The sequence below is a fragment of the Mesoplodon bidens genome (genome assembly GCF_964165515.1).
Source record: "Mesoplodon bidens genome assembly, chromosome: 16".
Classification (NCBI taxonomy): Eukaryota; Metazoa; Chordata; class Mammalia; order Artiodactyla; family Ziphiidae; genus Mesoplodon; species Mesoplodon bidens.
This window is the reverse complement of record NC_138173.1, coordinates 25,163,642-25,186,049: the sequence shown is the minus strand read 5'-3', so window position 1 is coordinate 25,186,049 and position 22,408 is coordinate 25,163,642. Positions and strand designations below refer to the sequence as shown.

The 22,408-nt window shown below is 37.5% G+C and overlaps 1 protein-coding gene across 2 annotated transcripts; it reads left to right on the top strand.

The window, feature by feature from the left end:
* The first annotated feature begins 900 nt into the window (after positions 1-900).
* IMPA1 (inositol monophosphatase 1) lies at positions 901-22,128 on the top strand. 2 transcript variants are annotated; one of them, XM_081258358.1, is made up of 9 exons: positions 901-1,003; positions 3,953-4,018; positions 4,398-4,531; positions 6,518-6,622; positions 7,816-7,861; positions 10,113-10,221; positions 12,263-12,371; positions 19,204-19,355; positions 20,469-22,128. In XM_081258358.1, exons 2-9 carry the CDS (start codon positions 3,956-3,958, stop codon positions 20,582-20,584), a joined length of 834 nt encoding a protein of 277 aa, XP_081114484.1. In that variant the 5' UTR covers positions 901-1,003; positions 3,953-3,955; the 3' UTR covers positions 20,585-22,128. The 2 variants fall into 2 exon arrangements, with proteins under 2 accessions (XP_081114484.1, XP_081114483.1); XM_081258357.1 differs by having other exon boundaries at positions 933-1,003; positions 3,956-4,018.
* Positions 22,129-22,408: the final 280 nt, after the last annotated feature.

Genomic DNA, 22,408 nt, shown 5'->3' with positions numbered 1-22,408 from the left:
GCTGGTCTAAGAATTAAATTGACATGAGACAGATTTAACAGGAGAAAATCAAATTTAATTTTATACATATGAGAATCCCACATACATAAAGGGGCCAGAGACCCCACATGCATGAGAGGGTCAGAGGCAGAAAAGTAAAATGAGGACTACATGCCATCCTGAGCTAAGGAATGAGATGGGGGCCTGGGGCTTCCAAGGACAGGAGGATGATAAGAAGAAAAGCAGATGTTTGGTAATTAGATATTTGCCTTACCATATAGATGGGGCCCTTTAGATAAAGCATATCTCCAGTAATAACTCTTTTCTGAGAAAAATTTCCAGTTTAAATTCTTCTAGGTAGTTAAGGGAGGGAGAGTATTTTCTCTTGCACTCACCAGGTCTCAGTTGCCTTTAGCTCAAAATAATCCTCATGCAAAAATGGAACATTTGGGGGACGCTCCGTTATGAATCCCTACAATATGTATATAGTGTAGGTTTACCCAGCATAGTTTTAACAAATAAAAGTTGCAAAGCTAGGGTCGTATCTCCAGTTTGTGTTTTGCCAAAAGAGTAGTATGGAATAAAAGACAGGGACAAAGAAAGGGAAACAGGAAAATTGGAAGGAATGGAAGACATAAGGGATGGGCAAAATAGAGGAAAGGAATTTTTTAAAAATTACAGAAGAATGTACAGGTAGGAGAAAGAAAGTCAGAAGAACCACAGACGAAAATGAAGAGGTCAGATCTGGAAGGACTAGGCAGAGGGGGATGGGTCAAGAAGCGATCACCAGCGCAGCTTGGGGCTGGGGGTGGGGCAGGGAGTTGGGGGTTGGAGGGCTGTGCTCCGTTGTGGGGCGGGGCCAGAAGAAGCCGAACCCCGTGGGCGGGGCTTCCGGGGCGGGACTTCCTGTCGGGGCGGGACTTCCTGTCGGAGGCTTTACCAGCCTGACCCTCCTCTCCCTCTGGAAGAGCCCATCGTTGGATCCGGCTGGTATCCTAGCGAGCTTCAAGCCCTGCACCCCGAGGTGAGACCTTCCTTCCTGCGATCCCGCACCAGCCCTTGGGCGGGGTCGTCGGGCGCTGCGGGCGCGGGCGGCTCTCCGGAGTGGTTTGGAGTGGGTGGGCTCGATCAGTGGTGCGGGGTGGAGCCCAGGGACAGAGGCCGCGGTTGGGGAGCCTTCACCCCTGCGGTTTTGTCCTGAGCCACGGCCGAGTGACACCAGGAACGGTCCCTGCGTGTGTAGCGGTTTCGCCCCCGGGATCTCGCTGAACCTTTGCGGCAGCTTGTGTAGAATACTTCCCTCTTTTTCATTTTACCGATTCCAAAGAAGTTCAGAGAGACCTGGCATACGTCCAGGGGCGTGTAGTCCAGGTGTAAGCCCCTGATCCCGTGCTGTCCGCAGTCCCGCTGCTGGGGACAGGTGGCAGGAAGGTGGCATGGCTCCCACCGCAGGGAAGGTGTAACCAGGACAGAAAAAGTTGAAAATGTTTCACGTGTTTGTCTTTGAGAAAGTGAAGGTGAACAAAATGTGTTCCTTTTTGAGATATACTCAAAACTGGTTGGAAAGATAAGGCATGCACACAAATGACCGAAATGTAAGGAAAACATTCCTGAGTGCCCTAAGAGTGATGTACAAAGTTTTATGGGGTCTTCCAGGCTTGGGTGTCCTCTGAGCTTCTCATGGCATGTTCCCTCCTAAGGAATGTCATTCAGACTCAGGACTCAGTTGTTACCTACTCAGATGACTTGCATACTTATATCTGCAGACCATACCTCTCCTCTGAGGTCAGGATCCATACAGTCAGCTGCCTAATTGACATCTCCTTTTGGTTTCACAAAGGTTCCTCATCCTCTACTCATTAAACTTTTGTTCTCCCCACCTCCTACCCAGATCCCAAATTTGACTCTTCTATTGCTCCGTGTCTCAGTAAATGTCACCATTATCCATTCAGTTACCAAAGTGAGATATCTGGGCATCATTAAACTCTTCCTCTCCCTCATACTCCATATCCAATCTATTGCTAAGTGCCCTCAGCTTTACCTCCCAAAGCAAATATCCCCACTGTCTACTCTTCCCTCCACCCTCTAATCCATTTTGTTCAGCAGCCACGATGTAGTGATTCCTCATGGCTCTCAAATAAAAATCTTACCTCTAAGGCCCCGCTGGGGATGATCCCTACTATCCCCCGGCCTCACCCCTCCCCCATTTCTCTTGATCTCTGAGCTGTCACGCTTAGGCCTTTCAGTTGCTCTTCACATACCAGGAGTCCTGCAGTTGTGCTAGTTAGTACCTATTCTCTTGTCCATCAAATCTTGGTTGAACCATGTTCTTAGGGAAACCGTATCTGGTACCTAAGACCAGGTCAGAGTTCCCCTGTTACATGCTTCTCATTGCACTTCTGCTTAGCCTTTATTACATTTGTGATGTTGCCTGTGGTCTGTGATTTTTTTTTTGATTAATATCTGACTACCCACTAGAGAGTAAGTGTGAACTCTGCCTGTTTTTCCTCACTGTGATACATTGCACAGCATATAATGGATATTCAGCACATAGCTCTTGAATGGTTAAACAGATTATGACTTCTGGGTGGAGAATCCCTAGAAGAAAGGCTTTTGAAATGAGCCTGGAAAAATTGATAGGAGATATCAGTGCTGTTAGCAGAGGCTTAAGCAAAGTTTCTGGCTAGAAAGCAGATTCATAGTGAGAACATCTAGTTCTGTTTAAGCCTAGAAGAAAGAAATGGGAGTAAGTAAGAATGAAAAAAAAAAAAGTTTGGAAACAATTCTTGAAGTGCTCTAAGCAGTTACTCCTGTAACTCAAAAAGTGGCTTCCTTTTAAAATTATTTAAATGCTCATATCAAGAAGAAGCAACTAGCAGAAACAGCTCAAAGTATCTGTCCTTTGACCTCCCTTCCCTTCCCCTCCCTCTCTTCCCCTCCCCATTCCTATACTGTGAGCACCATGATTGGGATATCCGACCAGTCTTCAAGGTGAAACTCTGTGTAAGTTATTCTCAAATATAAAGATGACAAAATTAGGGTTGCTTTATAAATGATCCACATTTTTCTGAGTCTGACAGCCTGAAAAGCTTCACTGTCCTGGGTACAGGTTTTAGAGTGTGGTCAAGCCAGTGGTGAGTTAGTTTAGTCTTCTCTTTAGAAGTCAGTGGAAAGCTGGACAGTTCAGAAGACAAAAATGTGTTGCTTTTTTTCCTCTCTGAAACTTGGGGAAATTCCTTTTTTATTTTATTGTTATTTTTTTAGTCCTGGAATTTTCTTTCCTCAGAATGTTATGATAGAAAGAGCAGTGGACTTTAAATTCAGAACTGAGTTCGAATTCTGACTGGGTCATCTGTCTAATAAAACCTTGGGCAAATTATTTATAATCACTGAGCTTTAAGTTCTTCATCTTTACAACCTCATTAAAAATAAATTCGCATGTATAAGGTACTGAACTTCCTGACATTGAATTAGTACATGTGTCTTCTTCTCCTTCCCTTCAAAGCTTCTTTAATTTCTATCTGTGGTTAGTGGAATGCACGGATGCCAAAACTGCAGATACTGAAAACTGTCTGTGTTCCCTGTGTTCTTTCTCTAATTGTCACTTTATTTTTAACCCAAACATTCACCTGTCTTTTAAGACATTTCTTGTGTCCTTTCTTCTCCATTCCCTAGACCAATGCTGTTTTTTAAAATGTCATATGGTATGGGCACTTTGGGAGACACTTTTATAGAATACTTTTTGTTATGAAAATGTTTCTACAATAGAAGTGAAGTAATTTAGATAAAAAGTGTTTCTTAATGGACCTGTGGGTGAATACTGAAAAAAACTGAACTCTAGAATCAGGTAGAGGGTGAATCCTGAATAAAAGTATGTTGCAAATTGAGGTGTTTTTGTGAACTGACTATTCTATGATTAAGATTTTTAGAGATTTGTAACTGCTGTATCTTTGTATGTGTTAAATCTGTTCAGAAGATGGCTGATCTTTGGCAGGAATGCATGGATTATGCAGTAACACTAGCAAGACAAGCTGGAGAGGTATGAACTGAAATCTTTTCAGCCGTGATGTGTTGGATGTGGACAGCGTGTGGTTGCCTTGTTAAACAAAACATGTACTTTGATTAATCTGTATTTATTTTCATTTTATTAAACTTTAGTGGAGTGATACTTTAATTTTATGTCATTAAACTTTTTGTGATGACAGTTGTGAATCTAAAATAGGATGTAAGATTCTATGATTTTATACCTAGAAGGTCATAACCCCTAAGGATTTCTTTTATTTACACTGTGGTAAGAAATATTTAAGAATATCATTTAAGACAGATTGAATGTTTCAAACCATTTCTGTATTTCAGCTTTTAGTTTGATTTAAAATGACTTATGCTTTTCCTATTTGCTTGCCAAAAAATCTTTTTAGATGGCTCGTGAAGCCCTAAAAAATGAAATGAATGTTATGATCAAAAGTTCTCCAGTTGATTTGGTAACTGTTACGGACCAAAAAGTTGAAAAAATGCTTATCTCTTCCATAAAGGAAAAGTATCCATCTCACAGGTATTTCTTATTTCAATTTCTTGTGATAAGAATGAAATCTAGGTTGGAGTCAATAGTACTAGACAGAAATTTTGATTTTAGACCCAGTAATTGACTGTACTTCATTTAAGCTGAACGGGAATTTATTTGGAGGGTGTTGGGCGGCTCAGGAACCCTGAGAGCAGGGCTCAGGTGGGAACCAGGGAGGAAGGCAGAGCTGGTTAGGACTTAGGGTTAGGGTTAGGATTCGGTTAGGGTTAAGGTTAGGATTGGGTTAGGGTTAGGGTTAGGGTTAGGGTTAGGATTGGGTTAGGGTTAGGGTTAGGATTGGGTTGGGTTAGGGTTAGGGTTAGGATTGGGTTAGGGTTAGGGTTAGGATTGGGTTAGGGTTAGGGTTAGGGTTAGGAGCCATTGTTTCAGATGCTGCTGGTAGCTTCCATTGCTTCAGATGCTGCTGGTAGCCTCACTCCTGACTTTACTCACTTTGGATATCTTTACCCCATTAGCTCAAGATTACAAATCCTCGACAAGAACATCTGCTAGCTGAACTCAGATTGTTTGCCTAAGCTCACACTTCCAGGGCGCAGTGAACAGGGGCTATTTGGATTCCTTATTAGTAAGAAGAGTGTTGGTATGCCGGGAAGTTGACATGACAAGTGTCTGGCATAGACAAGATTTAAAAGTTCAGTTTTATTCTCTATATTGCCAACTTTTTTAGGTGCTAATGTCATGGTAGCTTTAAGGAGTTTGAGAGAAAATACTAAAATCAGGGCTTTCTTTATAGGCACAGAAATATAACCAAAATATTGTCATCATTTTAAAGGTTTAACATTGTCATTGTCTACTTCTTTGTGATCATGCCATTGGCCATTCCTGGTATTTTAGTCACTGAGGAGAAAAAAAATGTTTAAAGCTAAATATATATCTTCTCAATGAAAATGTTTATAGCCAAGAGAAAAAGAGATACAAGAAAATTATGATAATGATTATTAGGACTGTTCAGTATTGAATAAAAGACATAAATAAAAAAGAAAGTAGCAATGAAAAGAAGAAATCCAGTGAACTCAGACACCATTTACAGAATTCACCTGAGATTTACTGTGTAGCGTGTTTTAGGAAAGCATGTAGACACAGTAATTTTAGTGGGTGATTTGCTTTCTCATTGACTTATTTAATGTTCTGTATATTATCTATTGCTGTATAGAAAGTTACCCTAAAAACTTAGCAGCTCTAGACAGCAAACATTTATTATCTTAGAGTTTTCTAGGGTCAGGAACATGGTAGTAGCTGGGCTGCATTTTTCTTGCCAGGGTCACGTGACGTTATAGTCAAACTGTGGGTCACCTCAGGCTCAACTAGGGCTGAAGGGTCCATTCACTTATGTGATTGTTGGTGACTTCAGTTCCTCATCGGTTGTCTGCGGCGCCTCCCCTCGGTTCCTTACCATCTGGGCCTCTCCACAGAGCAGCTGATAACATGGTGGCTGGCTTCCCCCAGAGCGACAGAGGGAAGGGGAGGGAGGAAGAAATAGAGTGAATAAGATGGAAACCTCAGTGCCATTTTGTGAACGAGTCTTCCAAGTTGCACGTTGTCACTTCCACTTTGTTCTGTTGGTTAGAAACGAGTCACTAAGTCCAAATTCACACTCAAGGCAAAGGGTATTAGGCTCTACCTCTTGAAGAGAGGAGTATGAGAGAATCTGTGGACTTATTTTTAAAACCTCCACATTTCCTTAGTAAGTTCTCATCTGCAGCAAATTCCCTTTTCAGCATGTGTGCCTTCACTTATCCTGGCATTACATTTGAGAATTTCAAATTCTGTTATTTTTCACATGACTTTGTTTGGGCGAAGTAAAACTTTCTCACTTTCATCAGTCTGCAGGAAAAACAATAGAAAAGTGTAGTGTACGGACTTTTGTTATGTTTTATAGTAGACCCTGGGTAGCTTAAGGTTTGAAAATTGTTGAAAGCAGTGTAAAGATTCAGAGTTTGTCATTTTTGTTTTTAGTTTCATTGGTGAGGAATCTGTGGCAGCTGGGGAAAAAAGTATTTTAACTGACAGCCCTACGTGGATCATTGACCCTATTGATGGAACAACTAACTTTGTACATAGGTATGTTTTAAAAATTTTCATATTGTAATTACTGTTTATGTATTAACTGAATGGACTGTTGGATATTTTGTTCACAAATATATATACTTTAGAGAACTGTGTAAATTGTAGAGTAGTTTGAAAGTGTATTATGCATAATTTTCATCAGCTATGGAAGAGGTGATGAACTATTAATGTTGTAGACTTGTCTTGTGCAGGGAAGTGCCCTGTTCACCATTCTTTTTCTCACTGTTGAAACCACATAAAAATGTATGCAAGTAACATTGCTGCTTTGAGATCAATTAAGGAAATAACTAACTCAATACTGGAGTGTTGTCTATATAGAATGGGTTCAATCCAGGAGAAAAAAACTGTTAAAAAGAGCATGTGTTTTAGGATGTGTGAATTGTGACCTTGAGCAAGTTGCTTAATCTTTCTAGGCGTCAGGTTTTTTTTTTCATTCTATAAAATGGGCACATTAATGGTACCTGCTCATAGAATTGCTTGTTGATGGGACTCAATGAGTTGTACCTTTATATAAGAACTTACTCTAGTGCCTGGCACAAAGTAAGTATATAACTCAGGATATTTAGAAGAAAGCCTGATGGAATTGCCAGTGAGAGTTCAAATGAGTAGCCTAGTTTGGTGGGATGACACATAGTTGTTATATTTGAAGTTACCACGTAGCTGTGTGTATCTTTACTAATAGAATTGTTAAAGCCATAAAACTAAGATGTAGAATCGTTATGTAATGGAATGTTAATGTGGAAGATGCTCATAATACTATATAACATAGAGAAGATTATAATATAGTGTATAGTATGATCCCATTTTTGTTAAAATTAAAACTATATTCATGGAATTCTACATTTAAATGGTATGAAATGTCATACAGTGCCAAGTGGCCTTCCCACTTCTGACCCCAGCTTCTCAGGACCCATCTCTGGAGGTGACCACTGTTACCAGCTTCTTGTGAATCCTTTCAGAGATGTCTCATGCCTGTAGAAGCACCCTGTATGTATGCATCTGTATATTCTACCCTCCCCATCCCCTACGATTTACACAAAGGGTTGCATACTGTACACACAGTTCTGGGGGAAGAGGGATAAGACTGTTCATATGAAAAAATTTGTAAGCAGTTTTATTATGAAAAAACATGTTTGTTGAAAATAAGTTCTATTTTGATAAATTTATGTGTGTGTTTTTTTTTAAAGATTTCCTTTTGTAGCTGTTTCAATTGGCTTTGTTGTAAATAAAAAGGTATGTTGTTTAAATTTATGGTTGGTAAAATGCCTTGCTCTCATTTTCTGAGAAAGAGTAAATGTGTCTCCATAATAAATTTAGGTTTGCCTCTATTCAATTTATGTAGCTGCATTATTTTGAAATAAACTCCAGAACTGTTAAACTTGTCATGATACTTTTTCCAGTGAAGAAAATGTAATGTTTTCTGAGAAGATTTTATAAGGAAAAAATACACACAAGTAACTGAAATATGATTCAGTATTTAATCACCATTATATATATGATAGAGTCAGATAAGAGAGGCGTTGATGTAGGGTCTAAAATGCTTAATGGAAGAGGTGCGCTTTGAGCTAGGAATGCTTTAGTAGGCATTGTGAAGGGAAACATCCGGAAATGGAAAGGGCCAGGCATGGTTAGAAAATGCAGACTTTGTTCAGGAACCTGAACACTTGCTGTATCTAAAGCCCAGTAGAGTACAATCTCTACCTGTTACATTTCTGTGCTGTTTGGGTATTTGATTGATCAAAACACGAATGATGTTTACTAACATCTTACATAACTGTCTTCGGGGGGCTTGTGATATATTTGATCAGCATGTACACAAGAGAGTTAAGAAATCTCTGAAAGTAAAAACACAAAGTAGTGCAAATGAAATCTTAGGCACAGGATTGTGTTAATCAGTGAGAACATTCAAAGGGAGATAGGTGAGCATTTCTCATTTAATCAGCCCTGGGCTGTTGAACTCCCAGTTCAGTGCAAAAGTTACATGTGTGAACAGATAAAGGTAATATGTGATGGAACTGTGAAAAAAAAATACTATGAGAACATGAAGAGGGTGTAACCAATTCTGCCAAGAGTAGTTTGGGGAAATCTTCATACTAAATGGAAGGGGTCTTAGAATTTGGTCATGTGAGTTGGGTCATAGCAAATTAGGGGTTTACCAGATAAAGAAGAAAAGGAAAGCATTTTAATCAGAAAGAACAGTTTGGAGAAGAGCATGATGTGTGTGGGGAACGGTGAGATGTTCATTGTGAGCAAAACTCTGGAAATGGCAGGAGCAGAACCAACGAGGTGAGTTAGTTGTGGTCTTGCCGTGAGGCACCGTGGCCTGTCCATGTCAGAACATTTAGATTTTGTTTTTAGGTGGTAGGAAACCAGTAGAGGTTTTTAAATGCAGAGTGGCAGATAATTGCAGCAACGTAGAGGTCACACCAGAGGGGCAGGTGATTCTGAACTCAGATGGAGGTGGGGAGAATGGCTGAGGAAATGCCAAAAATCAGGAAGTGTTTTCAAGATAAAATTGGAAGGAAGTGACTAATGGGGAAGGAATGAGGCATGCGTGATCAGGTAGTGAGTGAGTTTGACCTCCTCAGTTGAGGTTTCTGCAGGCCTAGGTTCTAAAGCACAGCTGCTGACCAGTGAAGACGGGGTTGGTGGGAGCCACAGTTAGATAGGTAGTTGAATTTGTGCACTGGAAAGAACACACCTGTAAGAGTCGAGAGAGCTAAAAGGGAAGTGGAAGAAAGGGAAGGATGAAAAACGCTGGGGAACACAACTTATAGGGGTTCGACAGAGAAGAAGATCATAAGAAGATGTGACACCAAGACAGATCAGTGAGTGTAGTAGGAGGTCTAGGAGAGTACTGCGAGGAACACGGAGTATGGGATTAACTGGTGATGGTCAGCAGTCTCCAAATCTTCAGAAGAGGTGTTTGGTCAGCAAGAGTGCATCGATGACCTCTTTGCAAGGAGATCAGGAGATGCGTGATCAGGGAAGAAGCCAAATTGTAATGTAGTAAGAGAATGGGAGGTGCAAAGTCAAGACCACTCTTTGGCAGTGAAGAGAAAAGGAGAAGGTAATGTTTTGAAGGTTTTGTGAGGGAGGAAGAAATTTGGCGAGAAGTCCCGGAATGAAAGTCCAAGAGAGGAGGGGTCAGTTGATGGAGCAGTTTTTCAGAGAAGTATAACACAGGAGGAAGGATTCACCCTAGAAAACAGGAACGATCTGTCTTCATCTGAGGCAGGAAGGAAAGAGGTCAAGGTGGGTGCCCTTAAATTTAGACATGGATGAGACAGGAGTCAAGTGTTTAGGTCTGATGACTTCTTTCCTCTGACTAAGCTGGGAATTAGCATTTTAAATATCCCACGGTTTAGCCATTTGAAAACATTATTAGTATACCAGATTTTCTTGTTACTTTCTTAGAAAAAGTATGGATGACATGAGAAAGAATACTCGGGTTTGGTAAAGGAAACTTGTTTTCCTTCTGCAGATGGAATTTGGAATTGTATACAGTTGCATGGAGGATAAAATGTATACTGGCCGGAAAGGAAAAGGTGCCTTTTGTAATGGTCAAAAACTACAGGTTTCACGCCAAGAAGGTAGGTTTATCCTCTAATTTTTGGTGTGATTGATATTATGTATTCGTATGCTATTGTTTTTGAATATTAACCTGTAGAGCTCTCCAAGTGTTAACTGATTCATAAATTGTGTCTGTTTTCTCTGTACTTTTTTTTTTTTTTTGCGGTACGTGGGCTTCTAACTGTTGTGGCCTCTCCCATTGCGGAGCACAGGCTCCGGACGCGCAGGCTCAGCGGCCATGGCTCACAGGCCTAGCCGCTCCACGGCATGTGGGATCTTCCCGGACCGGGGCACGAACCCATGTCCCCTGCATCGGCAGGCGGACTTTTAACCACTGCACCACCAGGGAAGCCCTCTCTGTACTTTTTAATTGTGACCACAATTCTGGATGTAGTAGTGGAAGCAGGGGAAGCAAGTGCGATGGAGAAGGAGACACTTGAGCCTTGCGTTTTGTCAGGGGCTGGGGAGGAAGATGAGTGAGAATGACTCTCTGCCCTCATGGCGTTCATGTTTTATTGCTTCAGCCACTGCCTCTCAAATTCTTTGTAGAATTCCTTTGTTCTGATGCCATTGGGCCCAGTTATTAGTAAATTGAGGGGGAAAAGGCACTTCAAGTTGGGAATCATTAAAAATGAGGCATAAAACTATTATATATAGGATGCATAAACAACAAGGTTCTACTGTATAGCACAGGGAACTATATTCAGTATCCTGTGATAAGCCATAATGGAAAAGAATATGAAAAAGAATACATATATATGTATAACTGAATCACTTTGCTGTATAGCAGAAACTAACCCAACATTCAGTTATACATATATATATTCTTTTCCATATTCTTTTCCATTATGCTTTATCACAAGATATTGAATATAGTTCCCTGTGCTGTATAGTAAGCCTTGTTGTTTATGCATTCTGTATATTATAGTTTGCATCTGCTAGTCCCAGACTCCCAATCCTTCCATCCCCCTTGGCAACCACAGGTCTGTTCTCTATATCTGAGTCTGTTTCTGTTTTGTAGATATGTTCATTTGCATCATATTTTAGATTCCACATATAAGTGATATCATGTGGTATCTTTCTCTTTCTGATTTACTTCGCTTAGTATCATAATCTCTAGGTCCATCCATGTAGCTGTAAATGGCATTATTTCATTCTTTTTTATGGCTGAGTAATATTCCATTGTATTTTTATACCACATCTTTTTTATCCATTAATCTGTTGATGGACATTTAGTTTGTTTCTGCGTCTTGGCTATTGTAAATAGTGCTGCCCTGAACATAGGGATGCATGTATCTTTTCAAATTATAGTTTTATCTGGATATATGCCCAGGAGTGGGATTGCTGAATCATACAGCAATTCCATTTTTAGTTTTTTGAGGAACCTCCGTACTGTTTTCCATAATGGCTGCACCACTTTACATTCCTGCCAACAGTGCTACCATTTAATTTTAATTTTTGTCTTTTTCAAATCTATATATAAATTATTTAATTTCTAGATTCCACTTTTTTTTTTTTTTTTTTTTTTTTTTGCGGTACATGGGCCTCTCACTGTTGTGGCCTCTCCCATTACGGAGCACAGGCTCTGGACGCGCAGACTCAGTGGCCTTGGCTCATGGGCCAAGCCGCTCCACGGGATGTGGGATCTTCCCGGACCAGGGCACGAACCCGTGTCCCCTGCATTGGCAGGTGGACTCTCAACCACTGCGCCACCAGGGAAGCCCCCTAGATTCCACTTTTTTAAAAAATATGTAAGACGTTTGCTTGTTTCCCACTAAATGTGTCATGCATGCAGGCAGATTGGTTATATTCTGTACTTTTGGGAGTGTGGTCTAAGGAGCTAGACTCTTTTTGATGATTATAAACATGATGATAAAATAACTAAAAGGGCTTAATAAATTGATAAGTATTTTAATATTTAAAGCCTTAGAAAGAAACAAATATGGTACAACTAGGAAGAGGAATAAAAATGTCCAATTTGTTCTGAGTTACAAGTGTCAAATTTTTAATCAGAATTCTTATTAATAAACTCTAATGATTATTTAAAACATTTTCTTTTAGATGTTACCAAATCACTCTTGGTGACAGAGTTGGGCTCTTCCAGAACACCAGAGACTGTGAGAATTATTCTTTCTAATATGGAAAGGCTTCTTTGCCTTCCCATCCATGGGTAAGCTCTTTTCACTTTCTCCCTAAAGTTGAACATTCTTTGTTAACATTATAGATAATTTGACATTCTAAGGAATGAATTTTTCTTTAGAAATGAAATTTTTAATTAATAGACATGGGATCAGTACCATAATTCTAATTTTATAATGTAATTTTTAAAACTTTTATTTGAAAATAATTTCAAATTTAACAAAATTTTCAGAAATAAAAAACTACAAGAAACAGTAGTATACAGTTTATCCAGATTCACCTGTTGTTAACATTGTACCCCGTTTGCTTTATCATTTTATCATTCCTTTTCTCTGTCTCTGTCTCTCTCTTTCTGTGTGTGTATGTGTGTGTGTTTGTGTAAATATACTCCTTCTTTTCTCTGAAATATTTCATGGTAAATTGTTTAGATCATGGCTCTTTACCCCTAAATACTTCAGTTTGTTATTTCCTAAGAATAAGGATACTCTCTTCTATAACCACAGTACAATTATTGACTTCATGAATTTGCTCTTTATCTAGTCTACCATCCATACATATATAGCTTTGTCAGTTGACCTAATAATGTCTTTTATAGCATTTTTCTTCCTCCAGTGCAAGATTCAGTCTAGGGTCAGTATTATGTTTAGTTGCCATGTCTCTTTTGCCACCTTTAATCCAGAACATTTCCACAGCCTAAGTAATTACCCACCTCCTCTAAGTTTTCAAGTTATTTGCATAGAGGTATGCAAGGTAGAATCTTATAGTTTATTTCTGGCCTCTCTGTGTCAGTAGTTATTTCCCCCTTATCATTTCTTATTTTGTATATTTGTGCTTTCTTCTTCTTTTTAAAAAATCTTGATTAAGTTACTTGGTGGTTTGTCTATTTTATGTTTTTTCAAAGAACCAGGATTTTGCTTATTAATCTGGTCTACTGTTTTTCTCCTCTGCTTTATTATTTTCATCATTGTGCTTTCTTTTTGTTCATTTTGTTGTTTCCTTTTCTTTTTTCCTTTTTAAGTAGAGAATTTATTTTTATGCTTTGATTTTTATTGATGTAAGTATTTAGGCTATGAATTTTTATCTGATTACTGCTTTAAATGTATCCCATAGATTCTGATGTGTTTTCATTTCAATTATTTTTCACAAAATTTGTTACTTCTGTTTGTATTTCCCTTTTCACCCAAGAGTTGTGTTAAATTTCCATGAGGAAATGACTTTTTTTTGCTTTTTTAATTTCATTTTTAATTTGTAGTTTTATTACATTATAATAAATATATATTATGGAACTTTATGTTTTCTTTGTGCCCAGTATATGATCAATTTTTGTGGAACTTCCATATGCACTGAAAAAAAAGTACATTCTGTATTGTACTTTGATGTTTGAACTTGAAATCTACTTTGGCATCAGAATTGTGCCTGATAAAGCTTTGTCCACTCTTATTTTTAGTCCTTTTGAATCACTGAGTTTTAAGTGCATCTCTTGAATACAGCGTAGAGTGGAGTTTTGCTTTATAATCAATTTGAAAATCTTTTTTCTTTTCATAAAAAAGTTAGGCTTACTCATTTATTGATATGACCATTTTGTTTGGTCTCAATTCTGTTGTATTATCTTACATTGTAATTACTTTGTATATTATGTTATAGTTACTTATTTATTTGGTGTATCCTCTCTGCTTTTTTTCTTTTTAGAAATAGAAATTTATAAAAGGTTCAATTTTATATATAATATATAACCTTTTATAATATAAAAGGTTCCTTTTATATTAAAACTCTTTATAATGCTCTTAATATTCTCTTTTCTTACTTGACCATTTACTCTCTGTAAAGGCTCCAGAATGTTTTGGCTTCCACCTGTTACCTATATGACATTCAATGATTTTACTCTACTTTCCCCTTTTTCTCTCCCTTTTCATCCAGTTTTTTAAGTTGCATTCTTTCTACTTTGTCAGACGTGTTATTATTACATATTCTTTCACCCACGGTCCCATCCTGTGGTCTTAGTTTTTGAGTTCATAAAATGCTCACAGTCCTTCCATGAAGTTTTCCTGGTGTCAAAAGTTCATAAGTAACAGCATTAAAACCAGTGAATCACTGAAGTATAATTAGTAAAAGTTTATTGTGCACACACCAAAAAGACAGTTTGCAAACCAGGAACACCCTGACCAAAACATGAAATGAGGCTCAGGCATATATTGTTATAAAGCAGCTTATAAAGTGAGAAAGCAGTGACTATTTATTCTTCACAGTGATTGGCTATAATAGAATTTTTTTAAATGATAGGGAATTGATTAGTGGTTACCTCATATCAACCTTGAGAAACAATTTAAGTTTTGCTTGTCATTTCCAGAGCATAAGCAAGAAATGACCCAGGTTGAGTTAGTTTTGCAAAATATGCTAAATTAAGCTTTGTTTGCATGACTAAACTGGTTTTGTCTGCTCAGGGAATTTTCAAGGCTGGTCTCTGTTTGTTTTTGATTTAACACCAATCACCTTTAGATTAGATGAAGCTCATCTCTTAGTAGATTCCTTGAGAAGGGCACACGCACACGGTATTCCATGAGATCTGGCACATTCCAAAGTGTTTTTCTGTGGTCTTGAAACGTGAAGGACAGCTTGGCTGGATAGAACATCCTTAGTGAAAGAAAGTATAAAGTACATTTCTTTTTTTTCTTTTTTTTTTTTTTTAGAAATTTTTAATTTTTTATTTATTTTTTGCTTCGTGGGCTTTCTCTAGTTGCGGTGAGTGGGGGCTCCTCTTCGTTGTGGTGCGTGAGCTTCTCACTGTGGTGGCTTCTCTTGTTGCAGAGCACAGGCTCTAGGCGCACAGGCTTCAGTAGTTGTGGCACGTGACCTCTAGAGCGCAGGCTCAGTAGTTGTGGCGCATGGCTTAGTTGCTCCAAGGCATGTGGATCTTCCTGGACCACGGATCAAACCCATGTCCCCCGCGTTGGCAGACGGATTCTTAACCACTGCGCCACCAGGGAAGTCCTGAAGTACATTTCTTAAAAATGCTATTACAGGGCTTCCCTGGTGGCGCAGTGGTTAAGAATCTACCTGCCAATGCAGGGGACACGGGTTTGAGCCCTGATCCAGGAAGATCCCACATGCCGTGGAACAGCTAAGCCCGTGTGCCACAACTACTGAAGCCCGTGTGCCTAGAGCCCCTGCTCCACAACAAGAGAAGCCACCGCAATGAGTAGCCTGCGCACCGCAATGAAGAGTAGCCCCTGCTCGCTGCAACTAGAGAAAGCCCATGCGCAGCAACGAAGACCCAACACAGCCAAAACTAAAATAAGTAAATAAATTAAAAACCCAAATTGAAAAAAAAAATGCTATTATACTGTTGCCTTGCTTTGTATGTTATGAGAAATCTGATGCCAGTCTAATCTTCTTGGCTTTTACATTATTTCATTTTTTACTTGGAGGCTCTGAGAAAATTTTTTTTCTTTTAATCTACCCTGGCTGACCCTTTTATAAGGGTATATCTTGGAATTGCTCATTCTGGGATGTTTTCTCCCTATAACAGGTAGATTCATATCTTTTTTTTTTTTTTTCTAGAAGGTTTTCTTGAGTTTTAGTTTTAAATATTAGCTCACTTCTCCTGTTTTCATTTTCTTCTTCATAGACACCAGCAGGAACATTAAATCTTCTTTGTTTCTTCCTTTTCAGCCACTTTCTCTCTGACCCATTTTACTTCTTTCTTTTATCTCTTTTCCTCACTGCCCTTTATTAAGTTTTCATTTGCATCTGTTCTCTTTAGGGGACCTTGCAATTTAGTCTTCATTCCTGATAGAATTTTGGCTTTTTTTGTCCCACTTCTTTTCTGAGTTCAGTCATCTCTTGTTTTATTTTTTCCTTGTTTTATTTTGTTTTGTTCATTTCTGTGCTCAGTTTTTTGCAGAGACACTTTATGAGTCAAAAAAACCCCAAACACTTTTATTAGCAATGTCTGATGTTTCACAGTAGATTTGTGTGGATGTGTCTACTTTTTCTATTTCTGTTCACTTTGCGATCTGGGTTCCTGGTTTCAGAGCTCCTTATCCTGTCAGTTCTACCCTTCTGTGTAGGTTCTGTTATGAATTTCTGTTAAGTGGTGGTGGGAGGTGAGGATTGGCATGTCTTGTTTCTCTTTCATTTCTCAGGATCTTTAATGTTTTCACTCTTAGCTCCTGCTTTTCCTTCACTTTGTCCCAAGAGATACCACCTCCTTTTATTTTAAATTGAGGTATAATTATATATTAATTATAAATGACATTTATGAGGCAAAGTAAATCATTATGAGTCAATTTCCTTTGTGTAATTTTTTGGGATTTGTTCAATGAAATGCACTGTATTTGTTTACTTCAATGATGTTTTCTGGTATCATGCTGTAGGGAATAATTTCTTCATAAATATAGCTACTATTTTTTGAGGCTAGGCCCTCTGCTAGGTGCTTTACATCTGTTGTTTCTAATCATTGCAGCCATAGCCAAGGTAAGTTGGTATCTCCATTTTGCTGACAAGAAAGCTAAAACTTGAAGAAGAAACTTTTTCAAAATTATAGTTTTTAAGCAACTGAGTAGGGGAGCAAACTCAAATCTTTGTGATTCTCAAGATAGTCTTTTTTACTCTATACCATCCTAGCTGTATAGGAGGATCAGACTAACAGAATTCAGGACACATATGCAAAATCTAGACCACAGACTCAATTATTTGGTAATTAATAATATTTAGTAATATTTGTCCATAAAAGAATATGCTTTCTGATCAAAAGATCTCTTGACTGAGAGCCATTGATACATATCAAAAGTAGACAGAAACATAGCCTATATGCTGTGCTGGAAGAACAATGCCTATAGCATTGTTCTTCCAGCCTAGGGTTCTATGTTTGAATAGAATACCAAGAGATAATTTGTGAACGATCTTGGTATTTTCTTTCTATGACATGAGATATGAACTATCACATACCCTTGAGAAAAGGAGGAAAATACACCATTATTTATAAACTAAAAAAAGCCACTAAAGTTAATTTGGGTTTATATATTTGGAAAGCAGTCAAACACCTATGGAAGTTTATTGAGGTTGCTAGTTCTTTCTTAAATTTGACATATAGTAAAAATATAGGCAGTAAAATGTATTTGAAATCAAGGGCATCATGTAATTCTGATCCTTTTTTTAAAAAAAAATTGCTTTGGCATGAAGGATGTACTCAGGTGCAGTACTTTTTTTATTTTTAAGAAACAAAACAAATACCAGATTAGTCATCAATTTCCCATTATTTCTTTTTTTTAATTTTAATTTTATTGGGGTATAGTTAATTTACAATGTTTTGTTAGTTCAGGTGTACAGCAAAGTGATTCAGTTATACATATACTTATATTCATCCTTTTTTAGATTCTTTTTTCATATAGGTTATCCCAGAATATTGAGTAGAGTTTCCTGTGCTATACAGTAGGTCCTTGTTGGTTATCTGTCTTACATATAGTAGTGTGTGTATGTTCATCCCAGTGTGTGTATGTTCATCCCAAGCTCCTGATTTATCCCTTCCCACTGTGTCTCCCCTTTGGTAACCATGGCTTGTTTTCTATATCTGTAAGTCTGTTTCTGTTTTGTAAGTAAGTTCATTTGTTTCATTTTTAAAAATTAGATTCCACATATCATATGATATCACTCATATGTGGAATCCCCTTATTTCTTTAAAAATAAATAATGAAGGAACTCAGTGAACAGACCTGACTGCTTTATTTTCAGAGGTTTAAACAACTAAAACAGAAGCTTGAGTAAAACCCATTTGAAAGTAGTAACTTACAGACATGATGACCTCTTTTTCTTAAACATTTCAGTGTGTATATTTTTGATGAAAGGGACATTCTTTAACATAACCACAATTACTAAAATCAGGAAATTAAGTTTGATACATTATCTAATATAGTGACTTAATTCGTATTTTGATAGAATTCTAATCCAAGATCCAATCCAGGATCATACACTGCATTTAGGTGCCATTTCTCATCAATTTCTTTTAATCTGGAGCAGTTGTTTAGTCTATCTTTTATGACCTTGACATTTTTGAAAAACATAGGGTAATTATTTTATAGTATGCCTTTTGATTGAATTTGTTGGGTTTCCTCATGATTAGATTTGGGTTATGTATTTTGGGCAGGAATGCTACAGAAGTACTGTTATTTCCTTCTCAGTGCATTATATCAGGAGGCACATGGTACCTTTTTGTCCCATTATTGAATATTAACTTTGATCACTTGGTAATGATCTTGCTATCTTTCCCATTGTAATTATTGTGTATCTTATAGGGAGATACTTTGATATGTAAATATCATTCATCCACTCATTTTAGCATTTATTGATGATTCTTTCCTGAATCAGTTATTATTATAATGGCTAATAAAGTAATGTCTGTACTTACCTTAACTTGATATATTTCCAAGGAAAAGCTACTGTGAGAAGGCAAACCTGAAATGATCTTTCCAGGCAGGCCTAGATCTAAGCAGAGCCCACCAGTGCTATTATCTCTTTGGTCACCTGTACTGATGCCCATACAGTTGGGGATGACCAGGAGTACATTTTCACCCTTCTGTAAACTACTTGTATTGTGGGGCTATTGTCCCTGGGTTTAGACCACAATGAATATACATGCATGCCATGATAGTAGAATTATAGCATTTTCTTCAGTATTTTTCCCCCAAATATCCTTGTTTTAAAGTTTATATTATAAATGATTGCTTCATAAGGATTAGTTTTGTCATTTATATAGTGCATCATGACTATTGCATCAGTCAACACTTAAAAGAAACTGAAGTTAAGGAGGAATGCCTTATTTGAAATAATTTCTTTTTCTATCTTATTTTTAAAATGTTGTTTGTTAGGATCCGAGGTGTTGGAACAGCAGCTCTTAATATGTGCCTCGTGGCAGCTGGAGTTGCAGATGCATATTATGAAATGGGAATTCACTGCTGGGATGTAGCAGGTGCTGGTGTTATTGTGACTGAAGCTGGTGGAGTACTCTTGGATGTAACAGGTAAAATTATGGGACAGTAAAGCATTTTTCTTTCCATATCTGTTGGACCTTCCTCTATATATGGCTTTTTTCCTTTAATGTTTGTTACATGTTATACCTCAGCTCTTAAGGCAAAAAAAGCCGTGTAATTTTCTACACAATCAAAATAACAAACATTGGGAGATAGAGGCAAGGATAAGAAGCTAATGGTAGCATGGGATTAATAATGATAAATGGCTTAGCCTCTTCAAATATGAGTATCAGGAACTCTTGAGAGGCTATAGAAAAAGTCTAGAAGGTCACTGAATCTGAGAATTGTACCAAGAGTTCTCTGAATGGTGACCATGGTGGTGGTTGAACATGGACTTCCTCCACCATCACTTTCTCCTTGAGCCTAGAGGGGCTACATATTTCCTCTGCACTGGTGGTGAGATTTTTAAAAGTAAGAGTGAACCTGGGTTAAAATAATTCATCAGTGGCCTGGGAGAAAGGCAGCAAAGTATTAAGGAAATGGGAAGGAGAGTGGTGTGAAAATGCATTGGAGTCAGATTTTCTGTCCATAGATTCCCAAACATTAAAGAGGTAATAAGAGTAATATAAAGAAGAAATGGAACACACAAAAGGTGAAATAGAGAAAAGTTGACATTTTCCATACTAGTGTGACTGAGATACCAGTTCCCTCCACAACTGGTATTTACTAAAAGAAGGTGTTTAGAAACTCATTTATGTATTATCAAAGCTTAAACATTATGGTTATGTGACAGCATAGATCTTTTTCTTTTTCTTTTTCTTTTTTTTTTTTTTTTTTTTTTTTTTTGCGGTACGCAGGCCTCTCACTGCTGTGGCCTCTCCCGTTGCGGAGCACAGGCTCCAGACACGCAGGCTCAGCGGCCATGGCTCACGGGCCCAGCCGCTCCGCGGCACGTGGGATCCTCCCAGACCGGGGCACGAACCCGCGTCCCCTGCATCGGCAGGCAGACTCTCAACCACTGCGCCACCAGGGAAGCCCTAGATCTTTTTAAAGATAGTCAAAAGTATTAAAATGTTATGATTGACCATAGTACATATTGCTATGCAAGTTTTATAGGAATTACTTTTGTACAGGATATAACCATGCTCCATATTTGATTTTAGGTGGACCATTTGATTTGATGTCACGAAGAATAATTGCTTCAAGCAATAAGACATTAGGAGAAAGGATAGCCAAAGAAATTCAGATAATACCTCTTCAAAGAGATGATGAAGATTAATTCTAACAGCTTCACACATTCAATCACAGTTGCATCTCTCCAGGTTTGCTGATGGTGTTACAAAATTCAGGACATCTGTTTCACTTGAATAATATGATTGGTTTAAATTGTCTTAGATGTCCAGATTAAAAAATGCAACTTGTTCTGTATTTTACTAAGAGTAGGTATGCAAGAATGGCTGAAATGTTTGTTTCATTGTTTTAAAAATTTTTGCGTGTTAAGAATGTACTTTGGGAAAAATATGCAGGCAATTGATGAGACAGGTATCACATAACTGAAATAGTCAATTAGCAATTTAGAGTTTCTAAGTATTTATGAGCCTCTGAAATTTTGACTTAACTATTTATGTGCATATGCATTCTTAATTAGAAAGTTCACTTTTTGGAAAATTTTTTTTCTTTAGTTCCAAAAGCCATACTTAACTAAATTTGTAAGAAGTATATAATGAGTACTTCCTAGACCAAGATTCCTTTCTTTGCAGAGAACCTTGTTTTATTAATCAGTGTAGCACCAAACATGGTACCTGTTAAATAGTAGGCAATCCAAAAATAAGCATTGAAAGAATGAATATTTTAAAGGTGGCAATTCCTAGTTGCTACATAAAGTAATGAGCTTATCATTCTGTAATTTTACTTCAGGTTTGGAAGTAGAAATTATCTAGTCATCCTTTTTATATTTCACATTACCATTCCTTTTAAGATTTCACATTACCATGCCATTTCAATTAACTGTACCTATACGTCCTGATACATTTCAATTACTGTACCTCCTGATACCATTTGTTACTGTGGGCATTTCTGAAGTTTATATGTTTTTCAAAACTGCATTGCAGTATTTGTTTGGATTTCTTTAAAGTCCATATATAAAAGAGAAGAAACAGTTTCAGAAAAGCACTTTCATCAGGTGTCTGATGTAACTAGATACTGTATGACACTTTACTAAACTCAAAATTCATGTTTTCAAGATGATCTGGCTGAGCACAGGAACCCGGCCGATATACTGCATTGTTAATATTGAACTACTTCTTTCTTTCCAATCTCCTTATTTACCTTTGTTGATTGTATTCAGCCTTTAAATATTCCTTAATAGTCTTTGGCTTCTCAAACTCAAAAAGAAAATTGTTCTGGTTCATAGATATTTTTAGAATAATAACTTATTGCTTAGCCTTGTCCTTTGACACATGAACAGTATTAAGTTTTATTATAGGCTCATGTGAGCCTTATATTTGATGAAAGGAGAAGTGCTTCTATAAAGTTTTCAAGACAGGATTTTTTTTTTAATTGTCGTGCACTTCTAATACATTAAATATCTATGAACCTAAGATTTGAGTATTATAATTACTGTATTTGTACTGTTGGTCACATGCATCTCATACTGTATTATTCTAAGACAGGTTGTTTTGCAATTAAATATAGTATATATATGTTATAGTCAGGGTATATAGTCTTCCCAAATGTGTATACACACACACACACATAAAATATACACACTTGTTCAAACACCCCTCCTTTTTAAAATAAAAAATGAGCTCATTCTATCACGTACTTATGTGTGAAGTGTTCTTTGGATTCAATATGAATTACTAGCTATTCCTAGAAATGATTTACAATGTCTGGGTCAGTAGTTTGCCTGTGATATATATCATTCTGACTCAGTTGTCCTTCATTTCAAGATCTAATCTAGAGCCTAAGATACAATGTTTAAAGAAAGAAAAAATAATCATTTCAAATTGTTTCTATTTGCTTTAAGTTCATAACCCCCTATCTTTACCCTGCCTCATTTGGAAAAATTAATTCTTTTGTTACCCAATTAATACATACACAT

What these genes read in the sequence shown, in the direction of transcription:
- IMPA1 (XM_081258358.1), top strand. Translation starts at nt 3,956, where the DNA reads ATGGCTGATCTTTGGCAGGAATGCATGGATTATGCAGTAACACTAGCA. An exon ending in GAAAAGTATCCATCTCACAG is followed by an intron (nt 4,532 to 6,517) that starts GTATTTCTTATT and finishes TTTTGTTTTTAG; the next exon opens with TTTCATTGGTGAGGAATCTG. An exon ending in ACAGGTTTCACGCCAAGAAG is followed by an intron (nt 10,222 to 12,262) that starts GTAGGTTTATCC and finishes ATTTTCTTTTAG; the next exon opens with ATGTTACCAAATCACTCTTG.